Source organism: Epinephelus fuscoguttatus, linkage group LG15, assembly GCF_011397635.1.
Source record: "Epinephelus fuscoguttatus linkage group LG15, E.fuscoguttatus.final_Chr_v1".
Taxonomy (NCBI): Eukaryota; Metazoa; Chordata; class Actinopteri; order Perciformes; family Serranidae; genus Epinephelus; species Epinephelus fuscoguttatus.
In genome coordinates, this window is record NC_064766.1 from 18,935,655 (window position 1) to 18,952,282 (window position 16,628).

A 16,628-nucleotide genomic window follows, 5' to 3' on the forward strand; every position below is an offset into this window, starting at 1 on the left:
GTCACTAAGAGGATTGGAAAAGTCTCCAGATCAGCTCAGAACAAGGGAATGAAACTTGAAAAATGCTCCGATAGTGGTTTATATTTCAAGATAGGCTGATTCGCTCATTTTGCTGTCAATCAAAAAGGGATTCAGCCTCAGACAGATCATCCAATCATCATGCAGAAGCCCAGCATCCAGGCCAGCCGAGGCCAGCTCACTGCCCCATAGACCCCCAGAGATGCTGAGCGTCCGATGGGCGGGACAAACCGAGCATTTATCCAATGACTGTCTAGTTTCGTTGCAGTGGAACAACCTACTCTATGCTTCCCCATTGAAGTCTTTGGACGCTGAGCTTCCACTGCTTAATGCACTGTGACGCTACGGGAATGAATGAGAAGAAAGTCGCGTCAGTGACCTGTGATAAGTAGCTGATACTGAACAAAAGTTGAATGCGTTCTAGCACATATTCAGTCAATGAAATGTAAACACAACAGTACATATTTGACCACTTATTTTTTGAGGGGGCTGAGCTTCCCTTGCAGTCTTAGAGCAATTGCCACTGGTGTGTTCAGCCCCAGTGTCGTAACATATTTATTTCAACAGAAATGGTGGACACATTGAACACCCTGTTGTGTTAAGGTATGTGTCTACAGGGGCATTTTTGAATGCCAGCAGTCGTGTCGCTTCCCAGAATTGGGCGTTTATTAGGCGTGCCACTAGGCAGTGTCATGGACGTTTTCACTTGTGGGCTTTCTGGTCCCAGATTTCAAATTAGACCAACACGACTGCTTGTTTCTTTCTTCCTTTCTCTTATATTTTAAAAATAGCTCAGCGAAACATGTTTCTGAAAACAGGTTTCCAGAGGCGATGCTGGAGCAGCGTTAATTTTGACAGCTATGTTAGAGTAAGTCTTCAGGCAAAAATGCTTTTTAGTTTTAGTCACATTTTAGTCATTTTTATCCTTCATAGTTTTAGTCTACTTTTCATTGACGAAAATTCATGACATCTTTTAGTCATTATGTTTTTTTTTTTAATCTTTAAACTAATCCAGTTGGGCTAATTCATGTGTCAGAAATTAGAATAAAGGTTGACAGGTTGACAGGTTGTATAAGAATTTCATTTAGACAATTTGTCTCTACAACTACAAATAAAATTCTGAACACTTACAAACTGTAATTTCTCCAGCAGTGTTTGACAGGTTTACGTGGTGATATACGAGCACACTCTTACTGATCATCATTTGAGAAGCTCGACATCTCTTCAACACCACAAATAACTAATCTGAGACAGCTATGGTTTGTAGCCAGGTTCATTGTAAACTCTGACTTATCCATCTCACTGTTAAGAAGCAGAAAAATAACTAAAGCCTGAATTCTTTTTTTTTTACCTGCAACATGTTAGTCTGGAGGTTTAAACTCATGTCTCACAGAGTTGATGATTGAAACCAAATTTTTATCTCTGCCAGAGAAAACTGATCTGAGTTCAGACTGTTTAGTCACAGCACAGCTACACTCACAGATAACTGAGCCTCCTACCTGCCTGTCAAACAGTCATCAACCCATAAACCCTCTAAAGGTAGTCCAGATTTGGGTGCAGTCATGCGGAGATCAGCTGTGAAGTCCAGCGGCCGGTGGTTGCTTGCTCCGCTGCCATTCAGTGTCTAACAAGCGGAGCTAACTGCCAACAGCCACCACTGTAACTACCAGACTCTACAAATCCATTCAACAGCTCCTCCATCCACAGTCACACATACATGTCTCAATATTTACTGCTGAGTTACAGCTCACAACTCGCACCAATGACTGAAGCTGCTCCGGTGTGAGTGTTTTTGCTGGCTAGTCAAACATCCTCAATTTACTGGAGTTTACCAGCCTGTTGCTCACGAGGCATTTGAAGAAAATTACAAGAATGGCTGTTCTCGGCTTTCAATGTCTGATAGTCCACCACTAACGTTTTTGTCACATTTTGTGTCATCAACTAAAATGAAACAGATTTCGCCTTAGTTTTTATTATCAAGATTTATTTTGGCTTGTCATCATCTTGTTTTCGTGGTAGAAAGAAGGTCATTGACAAAAAAATTTTGTCATAGTTTTCGTAAACGAAATTAACACTGTGCTAGACGTCCCTGATTTGCATAAAGTAGCCTCGACCTTAACTTCATGCAGTTGAGGATTGGCCAACGTGATACTTCATATCTCGAAGGCCAATGCACTGCGACCAGAAAACATTAAACAGCTACTTACATTGACAATGAATGGGATGTGTTAATATGACGGATTTTTTGAACACATACCATTACGCAACCACATTTTTAACATGGTGGTGTTTATATACACCTTACTGCTGATTGGGAAACGTCTCTGACACACCCGCCAAATGACCCATGTGGGGCCTTTTCAGATTAAATATGCCTCAGATGGGGCATGTTCAATCTGAAAGGGAGGTGTGTGTGGAGCCAACAGTCCTCTGTAGCTCCATACTACCCTAAACTCTATTTTAAGAGGTCCAATCAAATGCCACCTATTTTATTTAAATCTCTCTTGTAACTGTACGCCGCTAAAAATTTCCACTCACTGGGAAATATGTCACAGAGGATGAAGAAGCTCTAATTTCCATTTTACTGGGACTTTAAGAAAATAAACCACAATGTATTCTGCAGGTATTCCCCAGAAGTTGCGTATAAGCTAGGACCTTGCTTTGATTTGACATTATCAAAGGACTCAAAGTGAAATACATCTGACAAGGTATCTGATATCAAAGAAATTTCAGCTCTATTCCTTTTTGACCAAGCTCTCCAAGTGCCATTTTATTGGCAGCCTTTCAGACAGACGTGGGCCAGCTTCTCTTTAAAGGTATACAGCAGATTTAGCAATTACTCCTTGTTCATCGACCATATTTTACAGTAGCATTTTGTTTATTAACAGATGCTGTGGTAAGTAAAAGCTGTGCATCAAATTACTTTTTTTTTAGGGAAACTATAATGAAAAAAGAAATTGTATTTTGTAGTATTAGGTTATGCTGTTTCCCTTAAAAGCCAATACTCTAATAAAACCTACAGTTTTTTTTTAATCTCTTACATTTAGATTATTAATATTTACTGTAGGGCAGTCTGTGGTAACTCTGGTAATATGCAAGCTCAATGCATGTCTACTAGAAGTGCTTGTTTTTGCCCTGGACAGGCTCAGACTGTTACACGTGTTTAAGCAGATTATGAAAAGGATCCCTACAGAGATATATGTTTTTGTTACAGAGCAAAATCTTTTTTATTAAGCAAAAAAAAGCCCTGAACTATCAGCAAAGCCACAAGACTCAATTAAAATAAACCGAGCCCTTCCCCTTAAAGCTATTCTGAAAATAATAATGTAAGCAGAGTTTAGGTAACAAGAAAGAGTACACATCATCTTTCATCAACAGTTAGCTTTCTTCATTATTGTACGAGTAAAGGTGCTGATATTGTGCAGGTATTCATATTTTATGATTGCTTCATAAATTTGTCATTTCCCCCCCGTCAGATAGAAAAAATGTAAAGGGGTGCAGTTTGAAAAGCTTGATATATCAGATCAAGTAATGGTTACAAGTCCAAATTAATTTGCTCAAATATTCTCCATTATTTTTCCCGTCAGTTCCATAATAATTGTAAAAACCTGTCCATGTGCCCAGTGTTGACAAGTCATTTCAAATTCCTCTCCCTGAAATGTTATGATATAGGATTTGGCATCACAGACTCATTTCGCAGACAAAGACTAAATGAGAAGGCCTCGAAGCATTTCAAAACTTGATGGACACAAATTATGCAGCCCTCCTAACTCCCTTTGTGTTCCTTAATTGGAATTATAATGGAGGTTTTCCTTTACGAGCAGAGGCATTTTCTTAAAGTGGGACTTTACAGTTATTCAAAATGGATATTAGCAAAAACACTCACCTTAATGCTTCCCTTCAGAGCTCCCTGTGTTTATTAATGGAGAATGAATACATTAAGTAAATTTCCTCTCTCCTTGAAACCACATGTTTGCATCAGCTTTGGTTGAAAAATATGTAGCTCTGCTTTTGCAGTAGATTGTAACGGCTGTTAGGAAACAGCTCCTCTCCATAGACCTTTAGTACCTCACTAATTTTAGCTTAAAGCCTTGTTGACATAAAGTCAGAAGCTCACAAACGTCCAAGCTTCTTTTCTCAGCACAAGACTTTTTAAAGATTGCTCTGTGGCATTTGGCTTCAGCGAGGAGTACAGACGAGATAGGGAAACCAATTTAAAACTTTTGTGTTGTTTGGACTACATCATACAGAGTGTTTTCAATGTTTATCTTTTCTCATAATTCAACATTGTGTGGTAATATGAAAGTATCATTTTATTGTAATACAGAGTTATATTGTGTTATGTTATTAACAACACTAGGAGTCTACAGGCATACTAATGGCTCTGTGAGACTAATGATTGATTATATTGATGGACAACCTACATTGATAACACATCTCCACTTCCTCCCACTGTATAAAAATGAAGCCAAAATTTCAGTTGCTGCCATCTTGCACTGAAGATGCCATTTCGAGCCAGAGTCTGCACAGTAGTGATCGCCTCAATATCGAGATCCCGCTTATGACCTTTCGTGAGCAGCGCCACTGATTGCAGGCACACCAGTGGCACACACAGTTGTTAATTGTGATGTTAAACCTTCTTCTTATAGCATCAAATAACTTGTTATAACCAAATTTATCACAAAAATGAAGACTTGAACATATGTCAGTGTGATGAGAACTACCTCATATGACAAAAACATTTTGGGGAAAAACATATTTCATGAGTGCTGATAAGTGCCATGTCCTATCAGCTAAAGCGGTATTTACACTTCTGTGTCAAATCAGCACTGTACAGTGTAGGCTCTGCATCGACGTAGAGCTTACATCATACCCTACGCCATAGCCTGACATGCACTTCCCCAAAAATATAATTTCACGACACAGACCTCCTGTCTATTTTTGTAAGCTGAAACCATTTCCCTCAGTGGAAACGAAGCTTTTATTTACTTTAATTTCACAGATAAGAAACAATAAATTGTGAAGACAGTAAAGCCTCCACAAAAATAGCATTTTAGTCTTGTGTGTGATTTATTCTGGCTTCATATGAGCAGAGGAAACCTCTAAGTGTTTAGACACTTGCTTTGTTGGTGAACCTTGTGAGTTGTAATGGAACAAAATTCTGTACCATTACCTTTGTTAAATGTTGCTGTTGTTCCTGGTTTCATATGAGTAGAGGAAAAGTCCACTAGCCGCTAGGCTAATGTATGCAATGGAAAATGTCATAGGCTTGTGCTAAAAACATTAGCATGTTGTGTTTGTGGGGAAAATGTGTAAAGCAAAAAAACAAGTGCTTTGTCTGTGAATGCTGTGAGTTATAATGAAGCTGATTAGTGTACTTGTGTTTGAAATTGTCTCTATTAAGCCATGTTTAATGTGTGTTTAATGTGTTTTGGGTGTGTTTTGAATCAACTAAACTTTACAGCACTTCACAGAAACCTCCGCCACCAACTAGTGTTTTGGAGGAGTAATTGCAGAGTGACACAGACACACCACCACACAAGTATAAATGCTCACAACGGCGTGGGCCATGTGCGTAGGCTACGACGTAGGATCTGCAAAGAGCTGACACTCAAGTATAACTCCCACTCGACATGGAGGGGGGCAGGGTTAATGACCGATACTGCAGGCAGCCACCAGGGGGCAATCAAGATGTTTTGGCTTCAATTCTGGAGAGCTGTCATGTCTTAAGCTTTATTAGCTGTACTTAAGCATGGTGACAGTTCAAGCAAGATGCTAATGTCAGTATGCTAACATGCTCACAATCACAATGCTAACTTGCTGATGTTAAGCAGGTGTAGTGTTAAACATGTCCACCATCTTAGTTTAACATGTTAGCATGCTAATATTGGATAAATAGTTTTAAACATGACAAAAATCAGCTCAGGAGGAAGGTAATTTCAGTTAATAAAACATTAATAATGTGCGGACTGAAATTTTACCTGGTGATTGAAAGTTAAGGGACCACCATGATTAAATCTGGCAATCTAACCAATAGTTGCTGACATATTTAATCAGTCTGTCTTTCGAAGTGGTGGACCACTGAACCCACATATTAACATTGCCATCTCTAAAGCCAATCTGCTGGCATGGCTTAAAAATGGCAAAGAACTGTGGAGGTGTGTCGGATGTAATGCAACAGACACAAATTTGGGAATTTAACATGTAATCTTGCATATATGTCACATCATAATTTATTTTGCTGAAAGATTGTTTATATCTACTGGACTGCATTTAGTTGTACTACTGATGCAGCTGGTTATTTATCAGCAGACACAGGAAGAGGTACTACAACATGCAACTTTTTTAATGGTGCTTAGTTGCTTTCGGTATGACTGAGTTGTGCAGAAAGGAAAGATAACTCACAGCATGAGTGGGATAAAAAAATCTCAAGACTGTGAGTACAATAAACGCTTAGGCTCGCCAAGCCACTTGGATGCCTCCGACATAAAATGTTTTTCATTGTATGAATACAAATCCTGCTCAGCTGAGGAGAGCTGAGCGCGGAGTACCAGAGGCCACTATCAGAATATTCATTTCCTTCCTTTCTAGATCTCCTACAAGGCTGTGAGCTCCTTTGACCCTGAGCTGGACCTCTCCAACCAGAGTGGGAAGGTAGTGAAGTTGGGCAACGAGACCACCCACATGTTCACAGGCCTCTACCCAGGCTCGACATACTCATTCACCCTGCGCGCTAGCACAGCCAAGGGCTACGGCCCCCCTATCATCACCCAGTTCACCACCAAGATTTCAGGTCAGCGGGGTCAAAGCAAAGCATGGCCAGTCTGTGTGCAGATGATGTCGTATAAGTAGTGTATTATTTACCGCTACTGCAGTTCTTTATGATCAAATGTGTGAATGAAAAACTTAATGTTAATTCAACCAAAGTTAGATAACACTTGTCTCAAGAAGTAAATATTATCCATCTGGTTTCCAACACATTAAATGAACTGCATATATAATATATAAGCTCAAATGCCGCTTATTCTTTATCACTGAAGCAGCGAGGTGTTCTGTTAAATTAATTATTCACTGCTATTTGGTCCTGCAGTTACATTAGATTTAGCAGAATTGCCTAATTGGTCAAAGACAAATTGTGCTTTTAGTTTCCATAAACCATGGCCAGTCTCACTTAATGAAAACTGGGATTGATTCAGATAATTACCACGAGGCTAGTCGGCAATTTTTCTTACTTTATACATTTTATTTCATTGTGATACATGTGCACTACTTTGAAGACTTTTCTTCCAGCGAGATACTGTGAATACTTTTGTGACAGCAGCGAATGTTTCACTCCTCTGTTATTACCGCACTTAATGATTAAATTATGGTGCTGTAAAGGCAAAAGGCAGTAAGTGCTCTGTGTAAAAGTGAGAACATTTGCTTTGCTCTTTTTTTTCTATTTACTGCCGAGCTGAATGAGTCATTATACAAGATGACTGGATGTTGACCAGAACTGAACTGTTCTGAACTTTGCTTTGCAATGTAGTGTGTAACTCCTTGTGTTTGGTTTTCTCCTCAGCTCCTTCGATGCCGGCGTATGACCAGGAGACCTCTCTGAACCAAACAGACAGCACAGTCACTGTGCTGCTTAAACCCGCCCAGAGCAGAGGTGCACCTGTGAGGTAGGCTCTCACAATGAGAACTCACACACACAAACACACCATGAGCACCGAGTAAAAACAACAAAACAGCATATTAAAACACCAGGAACCACCATCAGCAACAGAAAATTATCAAAGAGCTCGTGTTTATCAATACCCCACCGTGAAGGAGAGTTGTAAGGGAATTCAGTACCTTACTGTACGCATCTCATTTTCCGAGCTTTATTTGTTTGTGGATTTTGATCCTGTGAAAAAGAAGCACAGCCTTTGAAGATGAGAACAAAACCCGGTGCAGCCAAGGCTAGCTTCAGGATCTCTTTCCTCCACATGCCTTTCATGTATGAGGCTGCCCACCCCGAACCACCACGGGCTTCTGGGGAGCGAAGGAACTCTGCCTGCTTGATGCTGCATTTGTTTGTCATTATTAGGGAAGCAGTGCAGCAAGACTGTGTAAGGTAAATGTCAAGCTGTTGGGCTAAAGTCATTATTGTGGTTTACCTAAGGCCACCATAGGCAGGAACACTGCTTTCTTGATCATCTTCTTGTTAGTCTGTGTTAGTTGTTGAGTTTATTCAACTACTAATGAATGCAGCATATTTAAAGAGGACCTGGTATGCTCATTTTCAGGTTCATACTTGTATTTTTGGTTTCTGCTAGAACATGTTTACATGCTTTAATCTTCAAAAAAAACACTTATTTTTTCTCATACTCCCTGTGCTGGAAATTATGTATTCACCCTCTCTGTGTGACAGGCCATTTTAATGCCTGTTTCTTTAAGCCCCCCTCCTGAAAACACCCAGTTTGCTTTGACTGGTCATCATTTCCAGGTCCTCCACATCTCGGCTTCACTGCACTGTCATTCCAGCACCATGAAAAATCTCCAGTAAAAGATTCCAGACATGTTTCAGCAGGAGTATGATCCAAAATTGATTCGAAATTTACAGTATTGATAACCAAAATTACATGTTTCCCCAACGTTAGCATGTAGCTACATGTAGCAGTGTAGGCTACGTAATGAAAACAGCAGTGGCGTGCCTGGAGAAGGTGACCAGAAAAAGAACTTGTCACGATATGATGTCTTGTTGCGTAAGTAAGAAAAAAACCATTGGGAAGAAAATATTCAGAGCACTCTGAAGCCTGATTTTTTTTCCTTACAGAAACTAATTTTACATTTATTCATCCCATTATTTGAAACTTTGGCCATGTTCAATATTAACATTAATCACTGTAATATTACATGTATGACAGAAAAAAAGGAAAAGCATAATTGGTCCTCCCTTTCTTTCCTTAGGTCTCATCCTCGAGCACTTAAGTCTTTTTTCCTAACATCCAGATTTATTACACCTCAAATGTTTGTTCATACGGTGCGTACGTGTAAAATTTAATTGTCAAAATACTAACATTTAGTAATATGTGGTATCAACGTAGTATAAGACATAAAGGTCTAAGTACGTTTTTATATCAAGAATAAGGTATGGGATAGAAGTACTTAAAGTCACTTTAAATTTAAACTGTTATATATTTTAAATGTATCTGTTTTTGCCTAATAATGTTCAAATGATTACACAGTTTGATTGTGTACGTATTCAGTAAATCTTTACACATGAAGGAGTATTTTGAAATAAAAGAACATTTTGGTACTATAGGGTAGTATACTTTCTTGACGAGACTCAGGTGAGAAGATCAATAACACACACTATCAGTCTGTTAAATATGAAGCTACGGCCAGGAGTCAATTAGCTTAGCTCAGGGTTGAAAGCCTTGGGACTCAGCTAGCTTTGCTCTGTCGAAAGGTTAAACAAAAATAAAAGTTGATAAGTTAGCTTTAGTTAAAATAGAGTATATTTCCCAAAATGACAAATCATTGTTTTTGATTGCTGCAATTTTTTGGTTGGCACAGAATAAGAAAAAAGCATTTGATTAGCAGTTGCCAGCTAAGGTGCTTCTGGCTTGGGTTGCCCAATCAAACAAAATCAACAGTGGGAAGCCAGTGAGGGATCATATCTGCATAGTGGCTCCTGTTGGTTGGTTTGGGTGTCGGATGGAATCTTGGGTCAAAATTGGGAATTTGTGTCTGTGACACTCTTACACAGTAGGGGTGTAAATCACGAGTGTCATCACAATATGATGTTATATCAATTCTTTGGACACTGACAAGATATTTGCTGATATCACAAAGTCTGTCACAATGATTTAGATTCAATTCAGGGCCCAATCGTGCGATCAATATGAGACGATATCATTAAATATTAATATCCTCATTGTCTTTTTCTTGGCTGCTTGCCACTGTCTGCCTGGCACCAAGCGGCTAACACTGTTTGAATGTTTAGTAAGGAGGCGTGCTTGGAGGGAAACTGTGACACAGAGGTGCCATGAGAATTTCACACTAAAGTTGTACTATAAAGATGATTATATGCATTAATGATATTGAATCATTGATCACTGAATCATCACACCCCTACTGTAGAGTAACTTTGTGGCTGAAGGTAAATAGAGTCTGTCACGTTAATGTATATCAAAGGATGATAAGCTCTCCTACATCCTTCGGGCAATAGAAAGAGTTAGTAGTGTGTGGTTGCTACTAATATTGAACTGAAAGCCCCCCAAATATGGCTCAACAGTGGTGCTTTCAGTCATCAGGCCACTAAGAGAGTGGGTTAACTCCTTCATATGAGGTGTGATAAACACTTGTGCTCCCTGTAAAACTCAATTTTACACTATCATCTCATCTGAGTCCTTTAAAGATTACAGCCTGGAGATCTTTAGTCAGGCCTGTCAGCTCACGTTTACCGTATGTGCAGCTGCCCAGATTAATGCCCCGGTGCCAAACGGAGAGGCCTGAGCAAGAAAGACAGAGCGATCGGTTTTTAATCTTCTCGCAGGTACAATTCAGAAGGCCTTACTCAGGCTGCCATTCTTTCAGTGGGCTAATTACAAACCCCTAATTATAATTAACAGAGTGTCGTGAATCGGAGTTTCTATTAATTAGCATGCTGGGCTGCTCTTTTGTTTACCGTTGGAAGGCACGCTCACCTCGCGACTAGATGAAAGAGATTTGTCTTTGGAGACGTAACCTTAAGTTTGATACCCACTTCAGTCTGTTTGAGCTGAGACATAACTGTGCATTAATGCTTCACTGCGTAATCCTAAATATGAGGATTGTCATCTAATCCCTTTTGGATGGGGATAAACTCAGTGACAGTGCCTGTTTATTATTAGGTAAAGAGAAAATAATGTGTTTTGATACAGACATTTAGTTTAAAGGATCATATATGTTTAATGAGTCTCTCAAGATAATCCATTAAAAGAATGTACCGCCATTCATCAGCGGAGTTCAGTACATGGCACAAGTACAACTCAGAACTAATTGTGGCATCCTTTGATCACAGCAGAGCCTCTCCGCGTCTAAACTTCGGGGGTTTTCAGGTACACATTTCTCTCCCCACCTCCTCCCGTCTCTTAAATCTCGCAGGACATAAAGGCCAGTATACTGCCTTCATGTGTGCGCCTGATGTCTCAAAAATATGAATTGCAAAAGAAAGGAGGTGGTGCAGGGCAGCGAACAGGAGAGATTACGATGCAGGCCTAAGACGAGATACCGGCAGGCTTTTGAAGGGTGTTTTCCACCTCCACCTCAAGTGACACGCGATGCCTTTGAAAATTTAAGGTGACTATAAAGTAGCTTCCACCCGCAGGAGTTGAGCGAGTTGGTCTGTTGGGATCTGCAGTCTGGCCAATAATGATAAATTTAGTCATCAAAAAATAACATCTCTAATCTCTTTTGGGTTGAAGGGCTGAGATGCATGACTAAGTGACATTTCTAAGTTGAGGCACATATAAAGAGATGTTTTCCAAATTGTTCCATGACCCGAGGTGCTGGAGAGAGTCCCTGAAGTCAGAAACTTGGAAACATAGCCGATGCAGTCAGTCTATTGAAGAGTTAGCATTTTGTCAACCCAGGACTTGAATTTCACACCATAGTTAGATTTAATTTCGTGCCAATGCTCATGTTGCAAGAGCAGCCATCACTTTTCTAGAGTGGTGGGTAGCTCATTTTGAAATTGAACACTTTATGAAATCAGTTTTAAAGCCCATATGAAATAGGGATTTGACAGGGGAGAACACTGATCTGCAGCACTACAGAGCAGAGCAGCATGAAGCATGATTTGATAACGCAATCTTGCACACTGATTGGGTTTGGGAGGTAACAGAGCTCCAGACATTTGAGTTTGAAACAGCAGATGTTTTGCTGTAATACAGGAAGGGGGAACACACACTGCAAGATCACACGATAGCGCGGGTTCATGAAAAAATCAAGACATGACAGACGACAAACGTCCATTTCAGTTCAGCATCCTGCAGTCATGCTGAAAGTCAAATCATATTTTAGATAGATCTGGGCAGACGTTGTCACTGCTCAGGGAGGCAGTACATTTTTCATATTTGTGTAATTGCTAATCGGTATAACATTTCCAACTTGGATTTGGCTTCTAATCTCTGGGGACGACACGCGTAGCCGGGAACAATTTTTACCAGAGGGGACACTGTTCCTTTAAGAGGATTAGTGAACTGTCTATCAGTCATGTCGTGTTAAACTAATGTTTGCAATGGCCCATCGTCAGGGCTAGAATACGCCTCCTCACTCCGTAGCATCAAAATAAATGTTTACATGCTTCTGCAGAAATAAATGATTTGAGATGCTTCCCTTATCATTCACACCACTAAATCAGCCCTTCTCTCTTTTCCTGCCATAACCTTTGCCTTGAGCAAGCTCACACACACACACACACACACACACACACACACACACACACACACATATACATAAACAGAAAGAGCTTTAAAATACAGCAGTTGTAAGTAGCATATTGAGGAAACAGAGTTCCAGTGTAGTTTTCACCCTGTAGCATCAGATTATCTGTGCTCAACCATGGCCTGAAATCAGTGAAGTGATTCTCTACAGTCCTAAAATAAGCACTAACTTTCTTTGATCACGGCATAGCAAGAGCTAATAGCTGTGCCTAAACGTGACACAACTCAATGCTTTTTACGATTAAATGGCAAATGTAATCTATGGCACCTTCTAATTTGTTTGCTTTATAGCTCTATGGACACCAGGGAAATTTAAAGAGTAAGAAGACAGAATCGCTGAGGAAGGATGCTGGGTCAGGAGAAGTGTGTTACTTACAACCGCTCTTAAATCAGACATGTAGGCATACAGAGCCAACCGATTAGCATTAGCAAGGGAGAGACAGTGATTGAAATGCTCCCCATACCCCTTCCCTCATCTGCTCAAACAGCCCCGAGTTCTCCCCTATCAGCCCACATGAAAAATAAATCTGAGTTTCAGGTCACAATCCAGTCGATTCCGAGTCAATCCGCCATAATTGGTTGGCGTCACATGGCGGCAGAGCTGAAATCTATCGGGCAGCAAGGCTGGAGGAGGCCTAATTGGTGTCAGCTCAGGTTGCAACGCTACTGCAGGAATACAGGTCGGCCCCGCTGGCCCCTCTGGCAGACCACTTTTAACAGCTTATACCATTCTGCTCGTACAGCTCCTGCCTTCGTTCCTCCTTCCTCTCCTTGTCTTTCCATCTTCTGCTCAGAGAGAGAAGTTGAGGATTTCAGCAGTTTTGGAATTAAGCACAATTACGCAGCTTTTACAGAGACGTGACGTGAGCTGCAGTTTTCCTGTCCTGAGGTTCTGCTTTTAATCTGTGATCTGTGTGCTTGTGAAGATTTAGGTGGCTGTGAACAGAGCTAACATTTAGCTAGTGCTGCTTATCACTAGCAACATTGCGGATTGGCTAAAGAGCATTGCTAATAGAATAGGTTTTACTGGGCATTTTTATGGGAACATAACATTGTTGGAAAGTACATTAACTCAAATACTGTACTTAAAGGTATTCAATGCAGGATTGTTGGTTACTGTTTCTATACACGCTCTCCTGCAAAAAGTTTAAAAAGTCAAAGTAAAAGCAAACCCTAGATTTACTCTCATATGGTTGAGTTTTTCAGCACTGTCACTGTTGGATTCCTACTGCTTATGGTCTGGCACCTGGTCGCTACCTTGTTTATAAAACCTCAACTTCACCTGAGCGCCATGGCAGCACACGCCTATAAACACCCCTGGCACAGAAAAAAATCAGAAAATCCAGGCAGAGGGCAGAGTCTCTGCAGATAAATACACCGCCACACACTGAGAGTGGGTCATATGTGATGATTGAGAGGGATTACTTCTGCATGAGTCTATACATTGTTTTGTTTTAAGAAAAATTCTGCATATATACCCTTAAGTACAATTTTTAAGGTACTTGTACTTGGTAGTAGGGCTGTCCCTGACTAAGAATTTTCCTAGTCGACCAATAGTTGTCATTTAGGGCCATTAGTCGACTAGTCGCCCTCATGTTTCTGATATCAATGTAATTATTAAATAATATATTTTGGGCAGGGCAACACAATGGTTTGAGTTGAAGGTGTGAGAAAGAATAGTATACGTCATGTTTGTAGTCGACCAATGAAGATGAGTTTACATATCACCTTGGGTTCGTCCTTCACCTTCTCAAAATGATCCCACACTTTGGATTTCCTGCCCGACATGTTATTAACTAGCCTGTGTAACAACCGGGCTTTGGGTGCTAGTCTGTTGCCGTTTTGTTGTGCCAGCTTTCGGAAACACAGTGACTCAGCAACCAATGCCGACTAATGACCTTTCTGGTCGACTAGCGTTTGGTCGCCCTGTACTCAGTAGCAGTATTAAGAAACAAGAATTAGTTCCACCTTTACAACTACAGCATTAAAGCACAGTTTACATAATTCTGCAAAAAATAATAATAATTTGATTCTCTAACACTGACAGGAGTTTTCCTGCATAACGAGAACTTTTTCTTAGACTCATGAAGTTCTTTTTGCCACTAATGCTTCTGTACTTTCACTTCAAGGTATACTATGCAGGAATTGTCAGCTACTCTTTTGTAAAAAGCATCTCCAGTGAAAGCCAACCCCAGCTTTGTCCACTTGCTGTTTCACTGTGCTATATTTGCATTTCTACAGCACTGCATGCACAACTTTTCAAGTCGCCTCTAGGATGCGTGCTGCTTGTGGTTTGGCACCTGGTTGCTACCTTTTAAAATCCTCACCTCGCCAAGTGCTGTGGGGGGTACATGAACATAAATGCCCCAAACACAAAAAAATAATAAAAATATAAGAAAATACAGGCACAGGGCAGAATCTCTGCAGAAAAATACACTGCTAAACACTGATGATGAAGAGGGAGTGCTATACATTGCTTTTTAGAAAAATCCTGCATAGTATATTTTTAACTAACATGCTGAATGCAGAGTTTTAGTTGTAATGGTGTATTTTTACACTGTGGTATGTGGTATTATCTAAATACTTCTTCCATCACTGAATAATAATCATCAGTATCAATGTAAGTCATTTGCAATTCTCTGTTTGCCGTCACATCAAATAAAACATCAGCTATAAAGGATTTTTTGTTCTTGCTATCAAGCCGTGCTTGTTCATCTGTTGTTTGTTGTTTTTTGTTGCTCATTCATGTCATACTAAATCAGAAATATGACTAAATGGATCTGGTCTGTCAAAATGACTCATAATGTAAATTGTGAACTCAGCATGAGTTCGTGACAAGGTGTCAGCTGCTCAAAGGCACATTAACATGACAGCTGTAATTACAGAAAAAAAGGAATCACTGCATTTTCAAATGGCCAACATTAAACTCCAGTGAGTCGTTTACATATTAGAAGCAGTTGGGGTGGAAATAGTGTATTTTTCAAACGCAGAGGAAGGGTGCGTCTTGAAATATTTTATAGCTATACAGTACCGCAAAATGCTTTAAGTGAAGCCAGCAAAGTGGGTATTATTGTCGCTATCACTTACAAAGATGAACAAAACATTTTTATTAAATTGTAAATTTATTGTGAGCCAGTTTCTAGTTTCTTGTTGCAGTGAATATTCTGTGGAAGAGAGGCAGCGGTTCAGATTTCCACATTACAAGAGTTCTTACCCTTGGAGCCTCATAGCCTATGGCACTTGGTATTTTGCCTGAGGAAAGGCAGTACCATTCACACTGTGTCTATCATTAAGTCATGGCACAGCCACATCATCGTATCATAAGAAGCCACCCGGGGGGAAGCCAGCTTTTGTTTTTATTTCACTATCTGCAGATTGATTTGGAATATAAAATACCAATATGGGCAAGCTCTGAGTGAGTGTGCATGCAGTCTACTGCATAGCAAAGACAAAAACACTTATTGTGGCCATCAGTTTGAAGTTTTTCTGATTTCTTAAATAAAAGTATAGAGACAGGATATCTTTCTTTTGATATATCAAAAAAAAAAAAAAAACAGTTATTGTTTATCCCTTAAACCTGACGGGTGCTGCACTATGATTGACAGCAGATACTCTATAGTCCCGTCATGGCTTACATCAGCTCTACAGTGCTTCGGCTGGGCCTCCATACAGCCTCATCACTTATTTCTCTGCCGCTCTGCAGCTACTTAACAGGCTCCCATGTACCGTCTGCACCTGCCCTTTGACCTCTGCTCTCAATAGGGGACAGTAATTAAAGGCTGATTTCTCCTGCAGACTCTCAGCAGGATTAAATATTTCATCACCTCCCAACCCGGCACTAAATAGGAGAGCTCTGAGGAATTGGGACACACCCACCAAGAGCAAAGGGGGATTTTCTAATGACACTGCAAGCACCTTATGATAAACTATAGGGTTAAAGAGCACATGCTGTACACAGAAGGGGACACTTAATCATCCAGTACCAACCGCGGGGAACAATTGATCATCTCCAGGGCTGTTTGTTCTGCGACCATACAGCATAAGAGTACAGTCACTACAGTGCAGTTTTGTTTTTTTTTTGGTCAACTTGTTCTAATAATGTAGGCTAAGGGGAAAGTGTTCAGGGTCACTGAAGATCTACTTCCTGCCAGGCCT

The 16,628-nt window shown here is 40.2% G+C and overlaps 1 protein-coding gene across 7 annotated transcripts in view; it reads left to right on the forward strand.

The window, feature by feature from the left end:
* Positions 1 to 16,628, forward strand: part of LOC125902498 (receptor-type tyrosine-protein phosphatase mu-like) — a 225,238-nt gene that overhangs the window by 119,130 nt on the left and 89,480 nt on the right. For all 7 annotated transcript variants that reach the window (XM_049598881.1, XM_049598884.1, XM_049598883.1 and 4 more), the window contains exons 10-11: positions 6,610 to 6,811; positions 7,580 to 7,682. In XM_049598881.1, coding sequence (XP_049454838.1) covers positions 6,610 to 6,811; positions 7,580 to 7,682 — 305 coding nt within the window. The remainder of the gene's footprint in view (positions 1 to 6,609; positions 6,812 to 7,579; positions 7,683 to 16,628) is intronic.